Source organism: Motacilla alba, chromosome 4A (assembly GCF_015832195.1).
Source record: "Motacilla alba alba isolate MOTALB_02 chromosome 4A, Motacilla_alba_V1.0_pri, whole genome shotgun sequence".
In the NCBI taxonomy this organism is placed as follows: domain Eukaryota; kingdom Metazoa; phylum Chordata; class Aves; order Passeriformes; family Motacillidae; genus Motacilla; species Motacilla alba.
In genome coordinates this window covers 7821168-7838128 of record NC_052045.1, presented here as the reverse complement: position 1 = coordinate 7838128, position 16961 = coordinate 7821168, and the positions used below count along the sequence as shown (strand labels likewise).

The 16961-nt window shown below is 43.5% G+C and overlaps 1 protein-coding gene across 2 annotated transcripts; it reads right to left on the bottom strand.

Annotated features, from left to right (window-relative positions):
* SLC6A14 (solute carrier family 6 member 14) lies at nt 1–15474 on the bottom strand. Of its 2 annotated transcripts, XM_038123158.1 has the most exons (14): nt 15414–15474; nt 14610–14778; nt 12738–12869; nt 10969–11130; nt 9519–9654; nt 8653–8785; nt 6695–6835; nt 5512–5740; nt 5302–5427; nt 5092–5210; nt 3822–3921; nt 3315–3424; nt 2157–2324; nt 1–1562 (listed from the first exon to the last, which is right to left on the bottom strand). In XM_038123158.1, exons 1-14 carry the CDS (start codon nt 15459–15461, stop codon nt 1413–1415), a joined length of 1923 nt encoding a protein of 640 aa, XP_037979086.1. In that variant the 5' UTR covers nt 15462–15474; the 3' UTR covers nt 1–1412. The 2 variants fall into 2 exon arrangements, with proteins under 2 accessions (XP_037979086.1, XP_037979087.1); XM_038123159.1 differs by lacking the exon at nt 15414–15474 and having other exon boundaries at nt 14677–14781.
* Nucleotides 15475–16961: the final 1487 nt, after the last annotated feature.

Below are 16961 nucleotides of genomic sequence, written 5' to 3'. Positions count from 1 at the left end.
GAAAAAAAACCACACAAAAAAACCCAGTATAAAACATACACCAAGGTATGCAGCTTGGGCAACAAAGCCACTATCCACACTCCTTCATGTCCAGAAAAAGTGACAAAGCCCTGAGAGGAAGTGACAGCTGAACACCCTGCTGCTTTGTTCCCAAGGAACCATTATCACAGTGAGAGAGGTGTTCCTCAGCACACCAAATGTATTCATTCTCTCCTCAGTCTTTTTTTCCCCTCTTTGTCTGGATTCACTTGTATTACAAGTGAAGTCAGCTTCTCTTCACCCAAACCCTTTCTGCTTATGAAGATGCTCAAGTCTGTGTTCCCAAATACATTAGAAACTTCATAACTCTTCATTAATCTCATTATTTCAGCAAATTTTGGAATAACAACACTACAAAGTAGTTGTGACCTTCACTTTAAGTTCTGCTTCTTTTGGCCCTACCATAACACTGTTTGAATCTTTTTTAAAAGAGCACTTTGGGTCTCCTTTGGAAGGGAAAACCCAAATCTGAGTGAAAGAAGCAGAAAACAACCTGATAGGCAAAGCATTGATGAAAATAGGAGAGCAGACAAACCAGAATTCAGTGGTTACTCTTTCATTCTGCAGAACCTAATGGCAGAATATGGAAACATGAGGTTTTTGAATTAAAGACAGATGAGGGCTGAGCACGGGGCATGACAGAGAAGATAGCTCTTTAGGGATCCCAAGGGGAATAGTGAGAGATAGAAAGCAGCCTGCTTTTCACCATGTTTAAACCTTATTTCCTGCGATGGCAATTTTTTGCCACTCAATATTTGTATTTGTTTAGACAACACACACACACGGAGCATACTCAACATCAAATCCTGAGCAGCCTCCCAGCACACTGAGCAAGGCTTAGACAGAGAAGAATTACTAATGTTCCCTGAGCTCCAGTGCCAGGCAGCAGCACACCCATTCCCCTCTGCTGTCTGCACACCTCGGGGGTGGCAGAGCACAGCAGAAGGCAGGAACTGCACCTCAGGGCACACACACACACACCCACCCACACAGAGCACCTTTGGGCTCCAGCTGGGAGCACCAGAATGTCTTTACTCTCCCCCACACCTGTATCTGCAGTCCAGCTGGATACCAGTTGGATGGGGTTAAGCATGCCCAGTCCAGCAGCCTGGGGAGCCTGCAATGTATTATCCTGCCCTCTCAACCTACACATCTGGTGAGATCTCAGTGCCTAATTGACATGTTCCTCCCCAAAGACTAAAGCACTAAAAATAAATAATATGACTTGCTTTCATTTGGGGGCTGGATTTTTAAGGGGCAGGGCTGTTGATTTACCTTTTTTTTTTTTTTTTTTTTTGCCTAGTACCTTTCCAATATTAAAAGATAAAACCCACATATATATACACTAAAAAACAGTCATCCAAACAGCCATCTCAATGTTGCTTGTATACGAAGGCAGGCACAGTGGGAATCTCGTGCTCCTTTTTGTCCTTGGGATCCACGATGTGGCTGTATCGCTCTCCTCGGTGACACTCCAGGTAGGGGCCCCAGTTTGCTGCAGGCCGGCAGCAGCTGACAATGCGCTGCAAAGCAAAACCAAGAGGCATTTAATCTCTTCCTTTAGTCCAGTCTACTTTTGAAATTCAGTAAAATTATAGCTCTAGACCTGCACAGCAACTCAACAAATGGCAAATCGCCAAAGCTGTTTACAATCGTTCCAATTATCTTTGGGTTCAGTGGGTTCTGGACACTGAAGTCAAAGAACAGAGAAAGCTGTGACCAACATAAGTGTTTGGGAAAGCTCGCAGAATATCTCAGATCTGTCACTTGTTTCTGTGAGGAATGGGAGGCAAAACTCCAGAAAACTATATGGGGATAGAAAGCAATGGAAATTCTTCACAGCATTTGAAGAAGCTAAAATAGCAACAGATCTGATGAAAAATCTCTCTCGAATGGTGTGTGTGCACTCCCAGAGAATTAGACTTTATCTTCTCATCAGAACATGGTAGTGTAGATGCACCTTTGATGCAACTACCAGAGATAATGCTTTGGTCTAAAAATCCATCTGAAAAACATGTCAAAGTAGTAGATGTGTTGGAGAAGAAAGCACAGGTGGTCCCGATAACACCAAAGAAATTCAGATTTGAGGCTATGTCAGTGGCTTTTTTTGCCCTTACCTGAATAAGGTTTCCTTCAGCTTTAAGTACTTTTACAACAGCAACAATGGGAATCCAGATGACGCAGAAGATGATCATGCACCAGCCAACAATGCTTCCCCAGGTTGGGTATAACACTGTGCCATAAGTGGGATTTGAAAATGTGATCAAAGACCAGACCAAAATAGCCTAGAAAAAAATGGGAAAAACAATAAGAGAAAAGCAGATTTCCAGCAACATTGAATTTTCACTGCTCCCAAGTTGGTTTAATAAAAAGAAGGGCTGTTTACAAGTTCTGCACAGTTCCATCTTGTTTTCTGAGTATGAGAACAGTTGTGCAGGATTTGGTGTTCACTCATCACCAAACAGCAAGACTGAAGGCCACGACTGAAAAGCAGCACCAGTGCTGAGATGCACTGAGTACATTTGTGTTTAAACATAACTTGATCTCTGGGTTCTCTTTAAATCTTATGTTGGATAATATATATGTTGCTGGCTGAGCCCAGTACCCTTCTCTATATGTTTTAGCGTTCCTGTATTCTATTATTTACAGGAATACAGGAAAGGATCTAAGATTAAAAATTGGCAAATATTGCTTCAGAAGTTGGATCGTTTTAGGCAGCATTTTCTAAACTATAGTCTGGGCAGATTACAGGTAATGTGCTGGCCAGAGTGACTTGCCACTGTTCCTGGACTGGGGATGTTAATAAATTCTGTCGTAGTAACATAATCCACCCATCTACATTCACAATTGGAAGTACAGGATTAACAAAAACGAGACATGCAACAGGACACTTTAAGGTCTCAGACAGGAGAACAGCAGAACATCTGACCCAAAAATGGGATTTCCCTCAAAAGGTTTTCAAACCAACCTCAGTCTAAAATTAAGATAACCCAGCTGCCAAGGCAGAGGATCTAGTTGCCCTGTGCTAGTCCTTGGGAGTGTAGACCCAGCTCTCTAGTAATTGATCTCAAGCTCCAGCCCCTCCTGGAGGGGATCAAAGGAGGAGGGAGTGTATCAGAAAGCAGAGACAGCCCATAGTTCACTTCACTGGCACAGCTATGCCCCATCTTTATACACAGAGCCTGGGCAGTCGGCCCTGAACCTTCACAAAGAAACCTCTTCAATATTAAGTTACTAAGTTCTGTCACATTAACAATCCAGTCATGTGCACGCACCATTAACAGCACAGGAGTGATGAAAAACCAGCAGATTTTCCACCACAGCCAGAATGAACTGCTCTTCTTTCCAATCATCATTTCAATGTCTTCAATGAACCTTTTTCCTCCTGTTGGAAAACAACCATGGAACTCACTGCAAAGCAGGTACTTCCCTTGCAGGTGGGGTTACTCAAAAGTGATCAAAGACAAGCAATCATCAAGGACAGTTTCCCCAGTTCTGCATTCAAGTTTTTTTAAATTATATTATTACTCATAAATAAATATTATAAATAAATTCTTTATTGCAATAATTAGTATTTTATATCCCTGGCACTGCTTAAGGCCAGGCTGGATGGGGCTTTGAAAAACCTGGTCTATTGGAAGGTGTCCCTGCCCATGACAGGGATTTGGAACAGGATGATCTTTCAAGTCCCTTCCACCCCAAAACCATACAGTGACTCTATGATATAAACTGTTCCTGGGATTGCTTAGTTTAATTATGTATTTTCAATGCAAATAATTTACCATAAATGTAGATGATGCCTACTATCTCCAGGACACCTGAAATAAGGATTCCCCATCCAGCACAGAAGTGATCTATCAGGTTAACCCAGTAAATTCCTGCCTGCAGAACAAACATTAGAGGTTTAAAATTTGAGTAGTAACATACAAATAAGATGCATTTGTTCAAGACAATTTAACTAATCATGACTCTGAATTTTTAAGTTCACAGTTCTCCAGGACAAGTACAGGTTTGTGAATATTATTTTGTTTAAATCCTCTACGTAAAGTTGAAAAGCATATCTAACAAAATACTATAGATGCTAAACCCAAGATCTATGCATATACAGAGCATATATAAACAGCTGAGAGCAAGATTTAAATTTGGAGCTTACAGGAATAAAGTTGGGGCTGAAGTTTTTATACTGAACTACAGCAACAGCTACACCAGTTATCAGCTCTGGGAGGCTTCAGTCCTCCTTCATGCATGACTGCTCCATGGGGTTAACCACAGCTTTAAACACCAGCATGCAATAGCAGGATCCCAGAGCAGGAAACAATCTCTGAGCCATTCCACACTCTTGTGTACTAAGTCCCTTGCAAGCTTCCCCACCACCCTGTTTCATGACTTATGTACTTTGCTTGACCATACAAATGTCTACTCACCACAATTACCTCCTTCACATTCTCAGTCTAATTACACACATAAATCTGCATTTCTAGATGGAGTAATTGCAGTCAACCTTTATACCCTTAAAAGCAATTGCTTTAAGATATTTTACACAGTATACTTAAAATTCCTTTTCTGTATATCTATTTATATAAATATACACATGCAGAAGTAACTATGCCATCTACAAGTGCTCATGAGCTAATGGGTTTTTATTGCATAGATAGGTCATTCCTCAATTCCTGTCCTCTTTGGTAGTGAGTTCTGAACAAAAAGATCCCATCAGCATTTATTAGCAGTACCCACTGTGCTGTGGACATGTTGTATGTGTGTACTTGTGATTACACAAATAAACTCCTGAACTGAGGAACGATAAATCAGGCTGATCATTCACAGGCTCTCTAAAGGCCTTCTTTTTAAAAGCATGTCTCAGTTCAATAATCACAGAAAACCTTAGGTTCTTCAAGCTTTCCCAGGAATTGCTTGCTTGTGTGTTCAGGAACAAAGTTCAAGGGTCTCTAAGATTTATCCACAAAGACAGGAACAGTTGGAAAGGGTATTTTGATTTGAGTTCATCACTTGCAGCATAACTAAACTCATTACCAAAAAAACTTAATTTCTTACCTGAGTAACACAGATAAGCCCAAGTAAAAAGAACGCTGTACACAGGCCCACGGTTATAGGTATTCTTAATTTTTTCATCACTCTGGGATTTATATCTTGAATGGTGGTTGTAAGTGTTTCTGCAAAGGAAGAATCAGTGAGTTTGAGCAGCAAAATTACGAAAGGTAATGGTCATTTGAAAAGCCATAAGTCACTTAAAACCCCACTTACCTATGGTGGCAAACTGGGAGTCAAGTCCCAAAAGCACAAGCATGAAGAAAAACAAGAAGGACCACAGAGGAGAAACTGGTAACTGGGAGAGAGCCTCTGGGTAGGCTACAAAGGCCAGTTCAAATCCTGGAAAGTAGTGGGGAGAAGGATGTTATTGTCATGCCTTGGCCAATTCAAGTCACAAAACCAACAGTGTGACCATCAGCCTACCTGAGTCCACCACCTCTGAGACAGGCCTCTGAGACACAAATGCCATATGTCCCAGGATGGAGAATATTGCAAACCCAGCAAATACACTGGTGGCACAGTTGGTCACACAAACTAGAATGGCATCTGAGTAGCAGTTGTTGTGGAACTTGTTGTATGAAGACAAAGCAACAAGCCCGCCCCATGCCACGGACAGGGAGTAAAATATCTGGGTGGCTGCATCTTTCCAAACCTGCCAAAAAAAAAGAACATGAGAATTACTGTATTACTTATAGTATTTATCATAAACATTTAAGTCTGTCCTCCATTGAAGCTCAAGGGTATTTTTTTTTCATTCAGCCTGTATATCTAATTCTATTTCATATTAATTTTAAGAAGGATAGAATATAGCATGCTGGTGACCTTGCAGTCTCAATCACGAAGAGTATCTCTATGATGTCTAAAGGTCACATCCCAAGTATGTTGCCAAATACTTAAATCTTATTGGCCTATACCTGAAGAAAAGATTGGGTTTGTTCACATAGGTGAAATGCTGAGATATGAATTTTGGCACAGAGACAACAAATAAGGACAACCAGGACTGGCTGCAGGAGTGAGAATTTCCATGTACCCTCCCACTTGTGTGACCCAAACAAACCACTCCTGCCTCTGACATAGCCCTTCAGCTAGTGCCAAGCACTCATATAAATACCACAAATAAATATCACACCTAATGGTTGCTTTTGATAAATATGCAATAATATTGGCATAAGCCAGAACAAAGAAAGTTCTGGCTTTCTTTGCATGAGGTGCCCTTCCTGGTCCACCTAATTACCCAAGGTAATTTCCCAGGCAAGGCATGGCCTGAATTTCAAACTCAGGGATCCCTTCAGCCTTATGAGAAAGTCCCTTAAAATTAGCAGCAAGGACTTTCTCAGCAGATCTTGCTAAGATTAAACTCCAGCATGATCCCCAAGAACTGTTTAGAAGCAATAGCACAGTTCTCATCACTGATGTGGCAGGGAGGGGGAAGGAGGTGACTGTCTTTCAATTTGAGAGTAGCTGAAATAGGGGCTTGGACTTTTTACACAACCAGCTGCTGATACAAAACACAAGGCAGGACCTGAAGCACCTGACTGGATTAAAAAGAAGAAAGCCACATAACCAGGAAAGTGTGTCACACTCTTGGGGCTGAAGTTCCTCTCACCTCTGCCTCCATCAGCTTGGTGATGTTGGACTGTCTCCCAATGTAGTACTCAATGCCATCCAAAGCGCCTTCCAGGGTGGCACCTCTCACCAACAAGATGAGCAGGATGACATATGGGAAGAGTGCAGTAAAGTAGACAACCTGCAGGAAGATGGGCAGGGACACACATTAGGTGTGAGGGGATCCACAGACCCACATGCGGGAAGACTGGACAGGCTTTAGGCTAAGGTCTGCTGGTACAAAAGAAAAACAGGCAACCAGAGAAATGAGCACATGCCAACCACCAAACCATCTGGCTTAACAGGTTCTGGAGCTGCATTCCAGCAGAAGCAGAAGGCCCAAGCCACATAACCACTTTTGAGATAGCACTTGACCAGTTTCAGAAATGCATTTTTCTGGCATGATTTACTTCTGTACCAAGGTCTGGACTCAAGTACCGCAGACATCTCTTAATAGGTAGTGCTTCTAGCAAGTGCAAACTGAAAGCCAGGAAAAACTAGGTGACATGGGTGGAATTATCTCCTGATGAGCTTCCTGCTACTCCCCCCTAGCACCCCCAAAAAAAAAAGCCAAAACAAAAAAAATTTTTAAGTCTCTGTTTTGGAAGCTTTCTTTACTGGAGCAAGCACTTTTAGGTTCTCTCAGATACAGATCTGTTCTGTTGTACTAGCACATGGGATTAAGGCCAGCAGTACAGTCATTGTTACACAGGCTATGATCAACAATATTCTGGTTCCTTGAGTCTTAGTTTCCATGTTATTCAGACAGGTAATTGACCCAGGACTGCTGGCTCCACCAAGCCAGAGCATTGTACCATTGTGTGGTGAGTCTGACATTTCCAAAGACCTCCTTCATGCTTGCCTAGAATGGACAATTCTCTCTGTCTTTCATCTGTCTTGCTCCTGCCCAGCTAGAGTCTTCCAAGTCTCACTTTACTCTCCAAAGACAATTGCCTTTGTGCCAGAAAAAAAGTGACAACAGGAAGAGCAACTGCCAGGAACCCAAAGAACATGAGATTAAGAAGAGCCATGCAGCCAAATAATTGAGGCTGGGAAAGCACAGATACTCCACCACAAAGCACTGAAACAAGGGCAGAGTGCTCCAAATAGAAAGCAAAACAGGAGGAGACATCACACTGAGCAGAGGAAAGGAGGCAGCAAGGAACCAAAGAAAGCAACAATGACAGAAGGAAAAGGGGAGGGGGGAAATCTGTGCAGAGAAGGTGAACAAAAGAACAAAGGCAACTGAGGCTGAAGATGTAAATGATGGAGATGCAACATGAAGGTGAGAAAAGAGTATGAGGAGGAAGGAACAAAACCAAGAAAAGGGTCTCAGGAGAGGAAGGATGAAATTCAGCCTGCCTGAAGTCAGCCTAGCCCAAGAAAAACTCCAGAAAACTATGCTGCAGCTTGTGGAAATGGGAGCTCAGCAGAGACAGATTCTGAAAACAAGCATCTAAGTATCTTGTCCATACTAATAACTTCAGTTCTTGGGAACAAACAACATTTCACAATCTGTCAGGAAGCTGCACACACACACCTGTTCACAGCACCTGACCTGTATGGTCCAACCATCTCAACCAGACTGGAAGTACAAAATAATCACCGGGTGTTCCCAGGGCGTGTGCCATGTGTGCCCATGCACGCTTCCATCACACAGCCCAGGCAAAGGCTAAAACTCAGCTGGAATCACCAGCACAACAGCAAGATCCCAAAATACAGGGCAGCTTGGTGGAGTGGAGCCCCAGGAGTTAAGTAATGGCTGTATAATCAGCACCTTACTCATATTTTATGTAACAGTTATGAAGCTGAGGAGCTGGAGGGAAGCCAAATGCTGAGCCCAGCAGAGGGGGGTGTGCTAGGGCTGCATCCTACCTCGTGCTAAACTTCCCTGGGTCCAACAGACATTGGAAAGGCAGAATCAGGCCAAAAGTCATCTCCTTGGTCTTTCTAACATACCTTTCCAGAAGATTTGATTCCTTTAAACAGGGCAGCTCCAACAATTATCCAGGACAGGAGAAGGCAGAGAGCCAGGTACCAGACGATCCTGCCGGTGTCCTCCAGCCCACTCGAGCGCTGCAGAGTCACTTTGCTGAAAGCACACGATGCTCCCGTGAGGAGGGGATGGCAGCAGCACACACCCCTCACACACCTCCTCTTCAGCTACTTCTCCAGAAGAAGTGAGCTGCTGTGTGAGGCTATTACAAGACTCTGCAGCCTCTTCCAAGAGTATGCAGTTAGAATTGCATGGTAAGCAATGAGAAGCTGTATATTTAACTGCATTTTCCCCTCTTTTTGAAGCCTACCAGCTCTCATCTCTCCATACATCTCCCTTAAGGCCCACCAAAGATATTCTGTGTTAATCATGAAATTCTGACAGGAAGAGAAGAGCCCAAAAGAATCAGTTTCCAGGAACCCAGGGAACATGAGGCAAATTGAGACCATGGGGCAATAAAGAAATGGCAATTTTACAACAGGCCCAGATTCAGAATAAGGTGAATATATTTTACACAGTAACTCCTGAGAAAAATAGAATATATGCTATATGTAAAGATGCCAAGCAGTGCCTACCAGGACTCCAGAGAAGAGGATTTCCTTAAATGGGAGTATTTTTCAATTGGTTAAAGGTTGACTCACTTACTTCTCTTTCTATACATAATTTCTTTTTAAAAGGCCAAACTTAGCAATTGAATTTTAAGTCCCCTCTCTAGTGATTTGCATGCCCCTGTCCCTTGACTAGATTTTTTCTGGACTGCAAGATAAGACAAAAATAAAAGGAACATCCTAAACCAGTAATTAGTAATTTCTTTAAAGTATTTACTTACTTCCAGTATTGCTCACTGGGAAATTGCACTGGTTTGTAGCTTATGGTGCCATTTATGCATGTGAGATTGTTGCCCGTGATGAATGAGTAGTTTGCATGAATGATTTCCCCATTCAAGGTTGTATTGCAGTCACTTACTGAAATTAAGAAAAAGGAATCATTAACACTGGGATGACTATTATTAAAAAAATCAGACTGATACAGCAAATGTGTTTCCTAAGCAATTACAGCTTCAGTTTGCCTGCTAACAATATTTGGAAACAAACCTGAAATGTCACTTGCAGCTGTGACCTCGCTACTTGACTGTAAATCAAAACACCAAGAATCTGGTGTGCTCACCACATTTTACTTGTCTTCAAGAATACTTATAAAAATCAAATCTGAGCATAGTTAAAATTTAGCCTTAGTTACTCTATGAAAACCTTTGTCCCAAACTAAGGTGACACATGGATCACCTGGTATCTGATATTCACCTTATTGTGGGAGAGGGCTTGTTAGAACACTTTAAATATTTTCCTTGGAAGAATGGAAACTGGAGTTGGGAATTTTTTGTCAGAACATACAATAAAAAACACTTTATCAGCATATGTATCAGCATTTACTGGGAATTCTTGTTGAAGCCTATTTCAGGACAGCTTCTTCACTTCAATTTTGTGTTTCCCCAGAACTTAAAAATTAGTTGCTGAAATCTTTTTTTGTTTTGCCAATAAATAATCATCAAGTTTTTGTTACATAAGGCCTTTTAGAAGATATTTTCAGATATAGGGTTGAGATATATTTACATCAATACTGTAAACAATGTAATCCATCCTCATCTTGTCCTTGTTATTTTAATAATCATTGGTTACCTGGCAAGACATTTCCAGTTGCTAACTGGTAATTACCTCACCAACTTCACCTTTTGCCTTAAACTGGTCTGATATAGAAACTGGTGAGATAAGCGTTTGGGCCCTACATCTGCTGTGAAACACAAGAACAATGGTGTGGAGATACGTTCTAAAGAGCTAATGAAGAGTGAAACCAGTGCCTCAGTGGTGCTCAGGATTACCATAGCCACAGGGGAGGCAAGGGGTAATGAAAAGACCTCGATAAAAACTACTGCAGTAGTTTGTCTCATGGAAGGAAGATTTTTTTTTTTTGCCACAAAGCTTGATGAAATGGGAATGCAGTATTTCCAGGGACTGGAAATGTATGTACTAGAAAAAAGTTGAGCTTTAAAAGGAAAAAAAAAAAAGGATCCAACAAGGTGATTTCAGCCCAGTTCTCTGTAGATTTCCCAAGCATCCAGAACTGGTGGCAAAGAAGTGGATAAGCATCACTCCTCTGTGTTTAATGCAAAATTCCAGGTAGGACTTTTGAAGCCACGGGTAGCTGTCTTGTATACTTTCACCCAGAAAACAGTCCAATTACCAAAAACAATAATATTAAACTCTATCTGGTAAGTATGGTACCTATTCGTGTCTTGCTGCAGAGTTCATCAGCCCAGGAAAAGCAATCTGACCATGGCAGCACTTTTTGAAATGAGGCAAATAAGTAGTAGAGTGCATAAGCAATGATAACGTTGTAGTAGATGGTGACAAATGTTGAGATGACGACCATTGTGATGCCCACTCCTAGGAAAGAGAAACACACAATATCTTAACCACCCCAGACTCGGGTTGCAACCCCCCCCCCCCCAACCAAAACAAATCGCTTTCACTTGACTTTTAAAAGGCTACTTGGGAAGAAGTTGAAGTTGGCTTTTGTTTGGTCTTAAAATATTTTTAGCAGCAAACAAACAGTGAAATTTTAAACCTATAAAATGATGGATATTATCTAAACTGACCATCTCAAACATGGTTTTTAAACAGAGTTTGAATCAAGCCCATAGAAAAATTGGACTATTTACAAAGTCTAAAGGAGAAATTCAGTATTTTGTTCTCCCCTGATTTGGAGGGAAACTTAGTAAAATAAAACAAACTGTACTAGGACTGTCCAAGCCATGTTAAATATTCCACTGTGGTGAATGCTTTAAACTACAGTAAATCTTGTCAATATTACTGTTGTCCCACTTGTTAAAATGAGTTTTGTTCTGTGAGTTTGGGAAAGCTTGACAAAATGTGCCAGTCATCTTAGAAACTATATATAAGCTTCTGTCTTCACAGATACATAAAATATATGCTGTATAATATATTTATTTATATAATTTATGTGTATAAATTACATTTTTATATATGTATATAAATTATATGTATTTATACATATAAATTATATGTATATATGTATTTATGTATATTATACATAAACCTCTTGCTTTAAGATAGACACACTGCTTTCATGAAAGTTTCTTGTGCTGCAGAACAGAGACTGGCAAAAAGAGTAAACGTTGGGGCAACCAGTTTCTGTAGGTGACAAGCAAATTCTTGTTGCATCAGAAAGAAACTTCCTCGTTCCTACATTAACTCCTCTGGTAGATTAAGACAAACAAAACCATTGCATAGTCCTTTACACCCATGGTGCAGGACCGGGATGGACAGGCATGAGTAAAGCACACGGTTAATTGTTTCCAAACAAATCTCCCTATGAGAGAGTTTGAAATACAAACACTCACGGAGACAAACTACCACTACAGCATGAAACGATTTCTCTTATCTCAAGAGGCACCTCGCTTTACAAAGCCAGAGTCTAGGCTATTTTATCACACCTGCAGATGACTCCCAAGGCATCTGCTGGGTGACTGTGCACAATATTGCACAGACCTGTGTGCCTGTGCCCACACTGGCAGCCAAATACAGAATTAACCCATCCAACACACAATTGCCTTGCAAGCTACACTGGATGTGAAGCATAAAGAAACAGTGATAAAGTCAACTTCTAAAATTTATTTTCAATCTGTTGCACACGTTGCACCAGTTTTTTTACTGAGGTTTTCCCTCACACAGCAAAACAGGGATATTTCCTTCTGCCTGGACAGCTGGAGTGAGGCTGATGTGCTGCTGAGCACAAGAATCTCTGATAAAACCTTTCATAACCAAGAACCTTTTTGGGGAAATCTTTACTCAACATCTGTTTATTAACTGAATAATGAGGAAGTATATACCTGGGTACATAACACTGACCTTGTAACATTTGGAATAGCTGCAACACGGATATCGGTGTCTCAGAATTAGTAACTTCATTAAGAAATCATTAATTCACAACAGTCTATTATTGGAATAAAAAGAAAGATAAGAAAACCAACCTTGAAACAATGGTAGTATTCTCCAGATGGAAACTGGCCCTAGACTGGCAAACTGCCCAAGGGAACATTCCAAGAAAAATAAAGGCAAGCCAGCTAACGCCAGCATGAGGGTGTAGGGGATTAGAAAAGCACCTGAGAGGAGATAAAAAATGGGGGGAAAAGCACAATCACACACACAGAGAAAACAATGCATCTTTCAGCATTCACCTCAGTTTTATCACATTTTATACTCCTCCTTTCTCCCCTGCTCCCCACTGTAGGGACTTTTTTTCAAAATAGAGAGATTTGTTTCTAAGTCCTGTTCAGTAGTACCCGCAATGAATGTCAGAACTGCTGATATAAAAAGAATGGCTTCTCTTATAGAGAGTAAATTAATTTTATAAGAAACTATTGAAGATGTGCTGTAATACAAGCAGGAACACTGCTCAGCTGCAGGCACCACCAACCTTGTTCACTTTCTACTTAATCTTCCAACTTTTAATTTAAAGAGGAACAGAACCATTCCTGTGTGTGCTCAGCTGTGTTTTGCAACTGCCCTGTTAAGCAGCTACTGGACATCAAAGCATGAAGATTATTTTCTATGGTTGGCTGCGTCCTGTGTCAAACATCATCTCAGGATGGCTCTTGTTCAAGTCCATTTAAAAGTGCATGTTAACCTGATATCAGTGAGCACCTTGTTCTGTGAAAGGGACTGGCACTTCTTTGTGTGTGCACAGAAGACAGGGAAAGCGAGAGCACGAGTTTCATAAACACAACACGATATCCCTACAGGAATCTGTCCTCATCACTCTCAGTGAATTTAAAGCAATCAAGGACCCAGTTCTGCAAGGAACTGCAAATACCTGATGTAATTTCAGGAAGTAAACTGTCCCAGAGAATTAACTGGATTACTCCTGTGTTTCAAAACAGTTGTCTTTATCAATCATGGGCAAGGGGCACAGAAAAGGATGCAAGCAACAGCACAAATATGCTTTAAATGCAAAGTCTCTGCTGCAGCAGATAAGAAAAAAGATCTAGTCCAAGGGCTGGTGTCCCAACTTATTTTGTTTCCACAATTTTCTTCAATAAAACTCCAAGTAATGCAAACCAGCCCAGCTCACTCCAATAAAAATTCTGTACTGGGAATGCCTCCATGTGCAGCTGTGTGGGCTGTACTGCATTTACAGCCCAGAATTTTATTTCAACAATGGTTAGGCAGAGCAAATAGGTACATATAAGTAAGTTCTCTGCAGTTACTATTTACGCACTCTTTAATTACCAGTGGTAGCCTGGCAAGTAGATAAAGCTCTGGAATACAAGCCAAGGAAACCAGTGCCTCTGCTTGGCTTTGCCACTAGTTCATTGTGTGAGCAGGTAGAGGCTCTCTCTGTCTCACACTTCCCAAGTGTTTGATCTGGGTAATTATTGAGCTGAGATAATTATTCCAGCTTAGATTGTTTGCATGGAAAAGCAAAGGTGCAGAGGGGATTCAGCTGTTCTCTATAAACATACCAGGTACGGTATATAACAAAACTTACCAGGAGGTAAGCACTGGGGAGGGAGAGCAGCTATTTAGACAAGTAGAGGATATTGGCACGTGTACAAAAATGTACATATTGTTTATGAGTAATTCAGAAGATGGAATTTTCAGGTAGAAATTTGCAACTCAAACTAAATACTATTTCCCTTCTCAGCTGCTACCCAAAAAGCACATAGGAGCCTCTTAGTGTCCTTTCCCATGAGCAGGCTCTATCCCAGTTCCCAGGGTGACGCTCACATCCAGCTTTGACAGAACATGCCCAGCCTCTGAGGTGGCCCTTGGAGCTTGCTCTCCTCTCTCCTGGGGATAGCAAGGTGTGCCCACCCTGTGACCCTGCCATTCAGCACAGGTACCTCCTCCATTCTGGTAGGCGAGGTAGGGAAAGCGCCAGACGTTGCCCAGGCCCACGGCATAGCCCACCAAGGACAGCAGGTAGTCGCCTTTGTTTGACCAGTTGCCACGCTCCGAGTTCTCATCGCTGTCACTGGAGTGGGCATCTTTTTCATTTGTCAAATTGAAGTCCTTTGAAGAGAAGAAGGAAGGCTTGTGATACCCACCAGGCAACAAGGGCAATCATATCATCATTTCTCTGTCCAGAGACGCACCTTGGGATAGCTGACCAGCCAGACAGGATAGCCATAGCTAGTTGGCCTGCTAGTCCACCTGATCCCTGGCAGGACAGCACAGACCTGTGAGAGAGGGTCCCACCAGAGAGCCCAAACACCTCCACAGCTTTGCCTTACTCTTGCCCTACTCCTGCCTTACTCCTTTGTGCTATCAGCTCCAGAAGACTGCCCTATATCCCTGCATATGCCCAGACGCGCCCACACTTGTTCAGATGTTCACATCAGCGCATACCTGTATGTCCACTTTAAAAAACACCTGTCCTAGTGCCTTGCACATATGCCGAGGAGCTCATCCCACTTTACCTTCCACTACCTGTTTGGCTCTCCCCTGCCCAGCGGACTTCATACCTGCCCTCAGCTGCCGACGTACCTGCGCCTTGCTTGCCCGAGTGCCGCTACGCCCACCCGGGCAGCTCCACAACGCACCTGCTCAGGTGCACCCACGCTTGCCCACATTCTCGCGCACCTACCCGGGTGCCTCCGCACCCCACCTGCCCGGGAGCCTCGGGCCAGCCTCCCCCGCCGCCTCACCTTCTTCTTCCCGCAGGACAGAAAGCCGGGCAGGCTGAGCATCCCCATCTCTGCCGCCGCAGCCGCTGCGCTCTGCCCGCGCCGCCCGCCGCCCGGCGCTTTATCGGAGCGGCTGCCGCCCGCCCCTCGCTGCCCTGCCGGGAACCGCGGCCCCTGGGCTGCCCCGGGGGCGGGAGGCGGCCCCGCCCGGGCCCTGGGGCAGCCCCTCGCAGCCCGTGCCCGCTTCCCCGCCGCACCCCGCCCGCTGACCCTCCTCCGGCCCCGCGCCCACTTCCTCGGGAACACCCACCGCCTAACACCTTGCACGGTCACCTGCCCACTTCCCCTCCTAAATACTGCCTGCCCTCCACACGCCCTCGCTCCTCGCCTTACCCCGACCCACTTCCCCGCCACGAACCCGCCTGGGCTCGATCCCCCAGTCAGGGCTCTTCAGCTCTCGTGGCACTCCTGCCTGGCTGCCTCTCTGTCACCCACCTGCACTTCTAGCACGTCCCCCCACTGCTTCCCCTCTTCCTCTTCTTCCAATACCTACCCACAAACTCTTCTTGTCTTCTACCTCCAGACTGCCAGTTCCCCATCAAACACTGACCCTCACCTGAGCAGCCCACCCCGCTGCTCGCTGTGCCTCCCCACGGAGGCGCTGCCTGTCTGCCTCACCTATGCTCACTGCCCCGGAGACCCTGCTCCACCCCTGCCTGCCCCACGAGGGGGTTAAACACCATGGAAATTTCAGCTTCTGAACACAACTTTCAGGTACAGGCACAGAAAGGGCAGGTCATAAAAGTTAAGTCATCTCCAGAGGAGGAATTTGAGCAGAAAGACTTAAGGATTTTTCTAAAGCACTCCCCCACTTCAACCACAAACGTTGCTGTGACATTTCACCCTTTATGGGGAGGGATGTCACAATGACCTTCCCCAGGCATTCCGTAACACATAAGGACAGTGCTCAAAGCACACTCCGTGTACAGACCTAAGGAGACACAGATTGTCTGGTCACTTGATTGCTCTCCCCTCTTTATAAATGGTCTTTTCCATGGCTCTTTCAGATCCAAATCTTGATATATACGTTTTCCGTCCAAATTAGTAGGACTTTTCGTTTAGCAAAGTGCTACCCAGCGTGTCTCAATCTAGCCACAGCTAGGACATATGTCAGGACTGAGGACTGTGTGGGAACGCATCTGAAAGGTGGGAAGGTAAAAGAACATTGTATTTTATCACCCTGTGCAGTAGATTCTCAAGGAGAGTTATATTTTAGATACTTGAAAGATGCTGGAGTACTCTTATCTTTGGAACAAAAAGCAAGTACAGGTGCAGTGTCCTGACAGGACACAGGCTTTGGGAGAAAATAATAAATACAAATTGAAGAACACACTCCTCTACAGGCTCTCTGCAGTGAGCAGTGGAGAGAGGACTATCTCCAGAGAGGATTGTGCCTGAAGCAGGGCTGTATTTCTCCTGTTAGCTCTGCAGCTGAGCAGCACAGCAGCTCCACCTGCATTCACTGGGGCTGAGTCCATCAGGCTGATCCCTGGAGGCTGGTTCCTCACA

Coding starts and splice junctions, on each gene's coding strand:
- SLC6A14 (XM_038123158.1), bottom strand. CDS start 15,461: ATGGGGATGCTCAGCCTGCCCGGCTTTCTGTCCTGCGGGAAGAAGAAG. Junction 14,779..15,413: donor TGTCCTGCGGGAAGAAGAAG/GTGAGGCGGCGG, acceptor TTCTCTTCAAAG/GACTTCAATTTGACAAATGA. Junction 1,563..2,156: donor CTGAAGGAAACCTTATTCAG/GTAAGGGCAAAA, acceptor TTTGCTTTGCAG/CGCATTGTCAGCTGCTGCCG.